Source organism: Wolffia australiana, chromosome 2 (assembly GCF_029677425.1).
Source record: "Wolffia australiana isolate 7733 chromosome 2, ASM2967742v1".
NCBI classification, from domain to species: Eukaryota; Viridiplantae; Streptophyta; class Magnoliopsida; order Alismatales; family Araceae; genus Wolffia; species Wolffia australiana.
This window is the reverse complement of record NC_135836.1, coordinates 26,281,406-26,292,898: the sequence shown is the minus strand read 5'-3', so window position 1 is coordinate 26,292,898 and position 11,493 is coordinate 26,281,406. Positions and strand designations below refer to the sequence as shown.

At 39.2% G+C, this 11,493-nt stretch overlaps 1 protein-coding gene across 3 annotated transcripts; it reads left to right on the top strand.

The window, feature by feature from the left end:
- Positions 1–210: 210 nt before the first annotated feature.
- Positions 211–1,916, top strand: LOC144700280 (aquaporin PIP2-1-like). 3 transcript variants are annotated; one of them, XM_078571768.1, is made up of 5 exons: positions 211–624; positions 711–1,006; positions 1,181–1,321; positions 1,393–1,558; positions 1,659–1,916. In XM_078571768.1, the coding sequence occupies exons 1-4, from the start codon at positions 303–305 to the stop codon at positions 1,510–1,512; spliced, it is 879 nt and encodes a 292-aa protein (XP_078427894.1). In that variant the 5' UTR covers positions 211–302; the 3' UTR covers positions 1,513–1,558; positions 1,659–1,916. The 3 variants fall into 3 exon arrangements, with proteins under 3 accessions (XP_078427894.1, XP_078427892.1, XP_078427891.1); XM_078571766.1 differs by having other exon boundaries at positions 1,635–1,916; XM_078571765.1 differs by lacking the exon at positions 1,659–1,916 and having other exon boundaries at positions 1,393–1,633.
- Positions 1,917–11,493: the final 9,577 nt, after the last annotated feature.

Here is an 11,493-nt window from a genome sequence, read left to right as displayed (position 1 = left end):
TGACGGGAAGAACCTCACAGAGCACGCCCACCCACCTGCGCAAAAGCGAGCATCTCTTCTGCTTCTTGTCCGCCGCAATTCCTTCTCCCTTGTTGACAATTGGGAGTTGAGATTGACGGCGATCGAATCCGCAACAGAGATTCAGTTAAAAAATAAGGAAAAAAACGATCCAGTAAACTTCTCCTCCCATAAATAAACCCCCCCACCCCCCCCCCCCCCCCCACACACACACATAACCCTTCAGCTGAATCACTCGGAGAGATAGTAGAGTCGGCGTACGTAATCTTGACTTTGCGAGGAGAATGAGGAAGAACGGGCAGGAGGTGCAACACCGCGGGGGCGACTGTCCGGCCAAGGACTATGTAGACCCGCCGCCGATGCCTCTTATCGACGGGGAGGAGCTGGGGAGATGGTCCTTCTACCGAGCCATCATTGCAGAGTTCGTCGCCTCCCTCCTCTTCCTCTACGTCACCGTGGGCACCGTCATAGGCTACAAGGCCTCCACCGACCCCGAGAGGGTCTCCGCCGCCGCCGCCAGCTGCGGCGGCGTCGGCGTTCTCGGCATCGCCTGGGCCTTCGGGGGCATGATATTCATCCTCGTCTACTGCACCGCCGGTATCTCCGGTACGTTTCAAGAGGCGAAATAGCGCCGCTGCCATTAAGTTGAGCTCTTCTTAGCCTGACTTAATTCTGTTGCTTGTTCTTCGTAGGCGGGCATATCAACCCGGCGGTGACCTTCGGGCTGTTGGTGGCGCGGAAGGTGTCGCTGGTACGCGCGGTGTTTTACATGGCGGCGCAGTGCCTCGGCGCTACGTGCGGCGTGGCCCTCGTCAAGAGCTTCCAGAGAACTTACTTCTTTCGTTACGGCGGCGGTGCAAACTCCCTCTCCCCCGGCTACTCTACCGGGACGGGCCTCGCAGCTGAGATTATCGGCACCTTCGTCCTCGTCTACACCGTCTTCTCCGCCACCGACCCTAAGCGCAATGCACGCGACTCCCACGTCCCTGTAAGATAACACCTCTCTCTCCCGCTCTCTCTCTCTCTCTCTCTCTCTCTCTCTCTCTCTCTCTCTCTCTCTCTCTCTCTCTCTCTCTCTCTCTCTCGCTCGCTCGCTCTCGCTCTCTCGCTCTCTCGCGCTCTTGCTCTTGCTCTCTAAAATGTGGGGGGGATATGGTGGTAGGTGTTGGCCCCGCTGCCGATCGGGTTTGCCGTCTTCTTGGTGCACTTAGCGACGATCCCCATCACCGGCACAGGAATCAACCCTGCTAGAAGCATCGGCTCGGCCATCGTCTTCAACAAGGGGAAGATCTGGGACGAGCAGGTGAGCTCAGATTTATTCAGTTTAGTCTTAAACTGAGCTGACTTTGGGTATGCATGATTGTCTTTGAACAGTGGATCTTCTGGGTCGGTCCTTTCCTCGGAGCAGTCATCGCCGCCGCCTACCATCAGTACATTCTCCGAGCTGGGGCCGTCAAGGCTCTGGGCTCCTTCCAAAGTGGCTCGCACGTGTGATTCTTGCTCGGTGAATCGCCGACCGAGGGGCTGATCGTTTCGAAATGTATTTCTTTTTTTCTCCGTTTCTCTCTCCGTGTTTAAACGTTGTGGTTGCGGGCAAGATTTATCTTCTGATTCAGCGTTGTCGTTTCTTCTGACGCCAGTCAAAGGTTGTAATGTGCGATTAGAGATGGCAAGAGCAAGAGGAAAAATCTATTGTAGGGACCAAGGAGTAATCTCGATCGAGAAGGCCTGTTCTGCATCTTAATCATCTCTTTCCTGTTGGGATGATTCGAGACCTTCTATGATTGGCCTCTTCAGCAGAAATGGGTCCGGTTTCTGTCTTCCGCCCATCGACAACCATTCCCACTTCTTTTAATGTCATTCTGCCTTGTTTGTGATTACGACTTCCATTACTTTCAGGGTATAGAGAAACTCAAAAGCACAACAAATGTTTAGACCTTCACGTCGTCGCAGAAGTAGACTAGAGAGATAGCGAGAGAGCGAGCGAGCGAGCGAGTGCGAGCGCGAGAGAGAGAACGAGCGAGCGAGTGCGAGTGCGAGTACGAGAGAGAGAGAGAGAGAGAGAGAGAGAGAGAGAGAGAGTGAGAGAGAGAGAGAGAGAGAGAGGAGTGCGCCACCCTACGTCAGAGTGACTCTAGAAGAGAACGAAGAAGAGAGCCATTCAGTAGAGAAACTGAAGAAGGTTACAACTTTCATAGATGGGGGGTAGTCTTTCCTTTATATAGAGGAGAGAGAGAGAGATATTACCGAAAGTCTGTTCAATAGTAAAAATAGATTTCAGGGAAACTATTTACACTGAAGATGTTGACATTGACCCACCTTTTTTTTACCTCTATTCATTTTATATCTTTGGACTAAACATATATTCTCCGATAAATGATCGTCCAGTGACTTTACAGTCAACTCTCCACGATGACTCAGTCTTATGGTAACGTATGTATATGTTTGCTTATTGATATGAGACTCATGGGATATTGCACAACACCCTGGCTTGGCATGCAAAACAGTGGAGTACATTTCTCCTCTACGATGCATCACTTGAAAAAATAGTTTCACTTGATGAATGATGATAAGATAATCTGTCAGCTCAAAAAATTCATAGGTTTCGGCAAATTATCAAAGTTTTTGCCACTTCACCTTTGCACAGTGCATTGATGCATTATATTAAGCATAGTCTCAAAAAGGGGTGGAGTGGACAAAGTTTTATGCAGATTAATAAAATGTTTTGATCATAATTTTGTTACATATTTGATGAAAAGTAATTAAAGCAAAATAATCCAATATGTAACAAAATGGCATTGGCCAAGCATAAGAATGATGTAATGGATTGAGATAAATTCTAAGGAAAAAGTTATGTTTTAACATTTGATAAACATGTTGTTACACATAACTAGGCTACATCTTCGTGCAGGAAATTGGGTCGTCCAAATTTTATTGTGTTATTTAGATAATACTCTATTATTTCTCGTTATATGGACAATATAGTACATGATATACAATCATTTGTCATATGTAATATCTCTTTTAATACATTACATAATATCTCATTTAATATGTTACATGCTATACGATGATTGTATCATACATAGACTCTTGACTGTGATAGTTAAGTACTAATTTCTTCTATTCAATTCGTTATATATCATGAGACATGGTCTCAGGTTGACAATGGAAGTTCTTTGATGTGGCTAAAACTTTGATGACTTCATAAATGAAGAGATAACTAGCCATTACACATGTATTTTAAATATTGCTTTTCAAATCGACATTCATGACAGACATTGAACTACATTAAAAATATCACTATCTAATCCTAATGATATGATAAGTATGGCGAACAATGTGGCTATTAGTATAGAGTCACTAAGCAAATATGGTGGGTACTCTTTAAGGAGAGATTTCACTGAATTGATCTGCATAAATCCCAGAATAGTATTATACCTAAACATCAAACAAGTTGATTGTGTCATGATCGTATAAGTGGTCCTTATGCCCGAGACATGAATGGCATCTTCTAGATGGATGGCCAAAATTTGACTATGACTCATGAGTTTCTAATCACAGAATTCAAACGAGTATTAGGTTGTATATAGCAATAAGTACATGAATTTGATTGAGTGGTGTATATGGAATTGCTCACCCTTGGTATAGGAGGAGCTTGACTAGAGGAAGAAGATGCATTAAATCCTTGTATTGGGTAGTTGAGATATTGGAGAAGGTATTATTTAATGATCCCCATTACACATTAATGCCCTAAAGAATGATGGATTTGTGTTTGGGGGTAAACCATATCCTAAGGCATTCAGGAGTCTTGCAAAGATGCAATATTATACGTATAGGGTAATTGATGAAAATGAAAGGTTCCATGATACTTTAATGTCTAATATGTGCCTTCTATATCACGAGGTATATATTGACACCCCAAAATCTGAAAACCTAACCAATCGATTAGGTTAAAGCAATCCTTTATCAATCATTGTACATGTCAATATAGTTAGATAACAAGTTGGCCAACAAATATCATAAAATAGTTGAACTTATTAACAAGAATGATAAATGGGCCTAGCGGGTCACACACTTTAGATCTATAGATGTTGGTGGATATATTTAAAGTTATAAGGGCTTTTATGAAAGGATCCCAAATAAATATAAAGAAGGGGGGCACCCATTCTAGGTATCCACCATTTTGCTCTCCTTCTAAAAATCACTTCATCCACCAGTGGGACTTGATGGTTAGAAGATCTGTGATAATATTCAAGGTGAAATTAAGAAGGAGAAAAAGGAGATCCATCATCAGATCATTCACGTGGATACTTATAAAGGGTTTCCACATAATAAGTCAATAGAGTTAATTAGTTTTACATAAATTGATGAGATCATCTAATGTTATATAGATGAATTATGAAATGATTACCATCTTACACAGCCTGAAATTAGATTTCAAGCACTCAACCAAAATTGTAGAACAAAAACAAAATAAATATTTATTTATATCAATGAAGCTAATTTACTAGTCAACTCAGGCCATGTGTTAACAACCAAACCCTACAAGTTGTTTCCTTGTTGCCTCTACTTCCTTCTCCCCATAAACAAAGATTCACACCAACATGATACACATGTGAACCATGTGAGACATTGAGTCATTGATAATATGATAAATGCATAGTTATTTTCATACATTTTAGATGATTTTGGTCATATTAACCTAGAATTTATCATGTCATTATTTGAATTAGCTGAATATTTATGCACCAACTATAAAATTCAAACTTCTACACTCTATGGTTATTTTAAACTAACCTCCTTAACTTCTTTGAATTCAAACATTTTTATTACTAATGAGTATTTTATAGTTCCACATGTGCAGAAGTTTACAGGAATGAGAAGATACAATTCTTAAGGAGTTGGAGAATTTTTGGGAGCTCATTGATTCTACAAATGGGCTTGAAATGACCAAATGGTATTATGGGCATGCAAAAGAGCAATCAGAGGGAGATGGGCCATGACTCGACCTGCCTATTGGTGGTGGCGACAACATCAACGCATCATCTTCGGACGCGCCTCCACCGCCACCCGAGACTTCCAACGTCATGACGTGCCGTCAACGCCAACTGCAGAACTGTCCTGTTGGCGACCATGTCAACACACTGGCATCAGACACGCCCCCACTTACACGCGAGATGTCCCGCGTCATGACACGTTGTCAACGCTTTAATGTGACAAGTCGACATGTCGCCTACATCAACTTGACGGTTATTTAATCTTATTTTCATATTCCTCCAAGGCCTATACATAGGCCAAAGTTGTAAGAAACACTTAGTGACTTTTCTTTTGAATTGAAGTCTTCTTCCTCAAAAAAAGAAAGTATTCCCTAGTGGTCCCCTCCCGAGCTGCCACCGCTGCCTGTTACAGTTGTCGTCACCGCCTATTGCAGTCGTCGTTGCCGCCTATTGCAGTCGTCGTCGCCGCCTATTGCAGTCGTCATCGCCTCCGCCTCTTGTAGTCGTCGTCGCCGCCGCCTCTTGCAGTCATCGCCGCCACTATCGAGGAAGGACCACTCCTGCCACCCACCCGTCGACTGACCACCATCCTCGCCCTGTGCCCCCGCCGCCCGCGCCCGCCACGCGCTCGGCCGCCTGCACCCGCCGCGCGCCTGACTGCATGCGTCCCTCGGCCGCCCGTGCCTGCCATGCCCCAATCGCCTGTGCCCGCCGAGCCCCCAGCCACCCGTGTGTGCCCATTGGGCCCCCAGGACGCTCTCCCACTTGGATCCGCGACACCCTGTCGAAGCGCACGTCAATCGTCCCGCCAAGGTAGTTCTACACTCTTCGGTGTCTGTGTTCTTCTTTCAGTGTTCTTTGAGTGTTCATCCACCGCCATAGGATTTGATTAGATTTAGAATCTTCAAGCGACTAGTTGAATAGGTCTTTGAATCTTCTAGCGATTATCATTCAGATTTATTGAACGTGTTGCTTTGTTTTTGTCGCAGTGGTTATAAGACAGTACTCCCGCCCTCGACAAGGAAAGGGGTTGCACCATTATTATTTTCACTGGATCTAAATCTTTGAATTCGATCGTATGATTTGTGGTCTATTTTATCCCATCCCTCCCCTAGTCATCCTAGTATCTGGTTCCCATTGTCACCCTGTCCCCGTCTCCTCTAGCCACCTTGCATCACCCCATCATCCCCTAATCATCCTGCATCAATTGGGCTTTCAAACACCTTACAAAAGAAAGACACTGAAAATTACAAGGCAAAGCTCTCAACCAATGGAGAAAAAGAAGCACAATGACAAGAAAAGAGAATAGAAAATGCCCAAAGGGGTATTTTAGTAATTCTCCCTATGTATAAATACTCTTTGTCTACCTCATTTTCCCTCATTCAGGAAATGATCCAGAAAGGGGCTGGCCAGCAGGACAAGACATTTTTAGAATCCAGGTTGCTCAACCTGTTTAATGTAAGTTTGTTGACGTTTTCATTCAATCTCATCTCTTGTTTACATTAAACAGGTTGCTCAACCTGTTTAATGTAAGTTTGTTGAGAGGAAACATTAAGGGATCAATAAACTTACATTGAGGCAATAAGAATTTAGATTTCCATTTTCCCCTCATTCTCTATCCATTTCCCCTTTGAATCTATAATTTTCTCGCTCTATATTTATTTTTTTCCTATTTTATCACTCTAGAATATAATATTTCTCTCTCTAGAACTTTACCCCTATCTCAAATTTGTTCCCCCAAAATTCCAAAAAAAATCTCCACCTTTTTCACCTTCAAATTCCATTTCAAACTCCTCCGACACCATTTCTTCATTTTCTCTCACTATCTCTTCATTTTGACCATTTTCTCCCTCTAGACCAGTTGTTTTCTCTCTCTAAATTCTATCCTATTTCTCTCTATATCCTGTATCATCTCTCCCCTTTGTACCTCTAGAAAAGCACCTTAAAAAATTAATTTTTCTATACTTTTAAACTTGGATTTCCCATCCGTCGCTGTTGTCGTGTGGTGGTGTGCGCTGCACGGCAGCACATGGATGCGAGAGCGCCTTTCATCCGCCGGTCATGCACGCACATAGCGGCAGGACTTAGCCAAAAGTTTGGCTAGGTCCGGACCAGATTGGGCCGAACCAAATTGGCAGGCCTAGATCGAACCCAAATCGGGCCAAACCGGGCCTTTCAACCTGGGCCGACTTTGGGTATCCACCGCCGCTGCTGCTGCCTGCCACTGGCGATCGCCAGAAAGGTAAAAATTGAAAAAAAAATTAGGAAAAAATCCCTAAAATTATTATAATCAATTTCTAGTGATTTTGATATAAAAAAAATCACTAATTATCATATTTGTTATGTCTAGTGGTTTTTTGTGTGAATTTAATTCTATAAAGCTAATTTTTTCTATTTATGGTGTTAATTAAATATTTTTTTGTGTTTTCCTTTGTATTTCTGCTTCAAATGATCATATAAAGTTATATAAAGTAAAAAAAATCCCAAAAAAATCTCAGAAAAATTATTTGTCACTTTTAAACTCATTTCTTTCATTCCAAGTTTAATAACAATTCTGAAATTAAATCTCTGCCTCTCCACTTCTTGTTATATAAATTAAATCCCAAAAAAATCTCAGAAAGAAGATGATGGAAGATGGTGATGAGAATGAGATGCTGATGAAATAAGGTTGTAGATCTAACTAAAGGGATGTGAAGGAGACCAAAAAATGTGATGAAAATGTGAGATGATGCAAGAGACTAATCTTAGATCCCTATGTTCTGCCATCACTGATCTCGATCTCAATCTGGTCACCCTCATCTCTAATAAAAATCTTAAATCATCTAATCCATCATCTTCTTCATCTCACAACCACCTACCCATTCTTCCATCATATTTATTAATTAGGTCATTATCATTTATTCTTGTACCATTCTATTTAGGCCATCATACATCAACATCTACTCACATCCATTCACCCATCTCATCATCCTATCTTGTTAGTCATTTTTTACATCCATCATCACTTCACATCTTCATCTATCTCGCTTTCTCATTTCTGTTTGGTCTATCCATGTCCTCCTACCTAGTCCTCATATTATTATTCATATCATCATTATTAAATAATTATTATCACCCTCTGGCATCCTCATATTCATCACATCTCAATCTTCTATTTTATATGTATGTCCTCTCATCCCTCTTGAATTATCATTTAAAGAGTATTTAAACCCTAATATATGTTCGCTTTTGCTCATCACTATCTATTTTAGTGTATGTCATGATGTATCATTTCTCTTTTGATTTCCCACTAAGCTATCTTGCGATTTGGTATGAAAGAAGAGGCACTACCAATACTAAACTCATCTCAAATGGTCAAAGATGACCGACAATGGAACAGTCAAACCATGAACAACACTATCTTAATATGAATACAGATCGTTAATATTATGATGTCTCTTCATGCTGAAAAATGTCTCCTTAAGGAATCTTAAATGATGTATGAGAGAGGGATATAACACCCTTTAAGATAGTATCATAAAGTTTATAAAAGTAATAAAAAAGAGGAATTAGAAAATAATAATGAATCAATGCTCACGGTGCAGATTAGGACATATCCTTTTTCTTTTCACTTCCCGCTAACTCCTTAGGGATTTGGAAATCGATTGAAGTAAAATTCTATGATTTTTATATATTTTCAAAGCAAATAAATATAATTTAAGAAAATAAACCAATAAAATAAATTCAAATTATTATAAAATAAAGTGCAAATAGTTTCGCTAATTAATCTAATTTATTCAAAATTTATAAATAAAAATTGGATATTTATTAAATTTTACAGTGGAAAATAATAATTAATAAAGATAAATATCTCAGCTAATGCTTTGGAAGTGCCGAGAGACAGCTGATGGTGATGATGTGAATCGAGTGAGCAGATAAGTTTAATCATTCCAAGTTGCGACAGCGATATCGATAGAAATGCATGAGCCAGCAATATTTGGGGGTGATGGAGGTGGAGGTGGATACCTGCCGAGGAGAAGTGGGCCATGTGATAGTGAAAACCAAGGCTATCAATAATGATAACTGCTAGCATGAAATCTACTGTGGTAAAGTCATATATATATTGAAATTTTATTTTCACTAAAATTATTATAATCGCATGTTATCATGGAAAAAAAACTTTCTTTAGTATATTCTCCTGAATTGTTATGCTTTTGATTACTTTTACAGATTTTTTGAAATAATTGAGTGGATAATATGAATAAAAAGGCTCTAAAACTGCTCTCGGTTGTCTTTGCGGGGTAAATCTCCAGTTGCATTTAAGTTTTTGGTATTATAACTTGTTTTGGAAGAATATAATGTTTTTCCAGGTTTTCAGGCGAAATGGGAGAGATAATGAAGGCCATATAGAAGAAGAGGGAATATATTCAAATATTTATAAGACTGGCATAAAAAATTCAAAAATGGAGGGATTTTTATGCAAATTTTATGGAGAGAGAAAATGCTAAAATCCAACACTTTAGATTGCTCAAGATTTTAACCGCAAAATATGAAGATCCAGCCATTGGATGGAGCTCAAATTTCGACGGCTAGCTCTTGATTGTACCCTCTTTCCATTTGTATGGATGGATTGACCATAAAAGTTCTAATTTTTTTTATAAAAAAACTATGAGAAAAAGTAGCGTCATCTTAGCCCTCTACCCTAGGTATAAATTCCTAATTTTCTCTCTCTTATTCATTTTTGGATGCTCGACCGCACTCTTCACTCAGAGGGGAGCTCTCCTTGGATGAAATTTTATCCTGGTACTGTGTTCGATTTTCAATTTCTTTGTTAATTGATCTTGATTCATGTTTTTTAAATAGCCTTGTCTAGGGCGAAATGTACTAGCCCTTATCTTGATTCAAAAATAAAGTTAACTAATAATCACATTCACTAGCAGGCATAAAGATATCCTAAAATTAGATCGATTATATATTCCTTACCTTCCTCTTGTTCCCTATATTGTTCACCAACCCTTATTATCTAAATCCATGTTTAAGTTCTCTCATTATCTCATTCCACTTCCAATTCTGGATGTTATATTTTTAATTTGGTTGAACAAAGTGGGAACCTACTATATTCTCTGCCCTTATGATCTCTAAAGATCCACCAATTGTTTAGAAGGGAATTCTATGGAAATCATCGGTATTTAATCTAAGAGATCTGAATTCCCTAAACATCAGATCCAATCACAATTAAATCTATTAAAAATTCATTCTAGATAGCTTTAATTGAAACCTTGAACTCAACCTCTTATCATGTACATCTTAAAATAGAGGGTTCATTATAAATATTATTGTATAAGTTGATTACAAACAAAGGTATTAATTAACCTAGTTGATTACACCAAGATTCAACTTATCAATAACCTAGGATAAAGGATGAAAATTATACTTTGGAAAACATAATCAATCACACTAACCTCATCATCACGTGCCCAACAGGCCGAGTGGTGTTTTCTCTTCAGAGCCTTGATCATAACATCACTCCAGTTCATTTCTTTTGGAATGCTAGAACAGATCCAAACTAGATGTTGATTAGGTAAGGTCACACTTTGGAATTGGTTAAATTTTAACAAAAACACAAACCTAGACCTATATTGCAGTTCAGTCTGGATCTGATCAACTATTGATTCAGTTTGGTCGGTCTCCTCATATTTACTAGTCAATTTCCAAGTCAAAGTTAAAAAGTCAATGCCATGGTTTTGACTGAAAAGTAAGATCTCAAAGTTAATATTAAAAAATAAACATGATTTTTTTCTCATGGAACAATACAATAAATCAAACAAAATCTTGACACGAAAATACATTCGAGGATTATTATATTATAAGTAACAAGTCATTATTGAAAAACATAATGTTCACATTTTAATGAATCATGCTAAACTTTTTCTCACGTTAAATTTTTTACCTTTCCCAAGCTGGATAGAAAATAATATACAATTATTTACTTTAAGGCCATCAGAAGTATGGGTTCTAATTATTGGGGGAGAGGAAGATAGTAAAAGGGAAATTGATAGATTTGGATAAAGAAGGGTAAACATATAATTGGTGGATCAGATAACACAGATCACCAACGAAAAGATTTCCAGACTCCTAGTCCCTTCTCAAAATTCTCCAATGTGGAATTAAGGTTGATTTTATGGCTGATATGAGCGAAGATGATTCATCTTTGTGTAATATGAATGATTATCTTGGAAATGATATTATTAAGGAAGCACGATGCAAAGTTTGGGGAATCAAACTTTTGTGTGTAATATATGAATGAAATTATTTCTAATATTTGTATGGTGTTTGTTGATGTTAAAAAGATTTATTCATCAAATTGAGCTGAAGGATTTCAAATAAACGATCCCTTAATACATGTATATGATTTTAGTTCTTCTATTTTGATGCTACCATTTAAGGACCTCAGTGATCAAGGAGTCAATGTAATGTGTAATGATCACCGATTTGA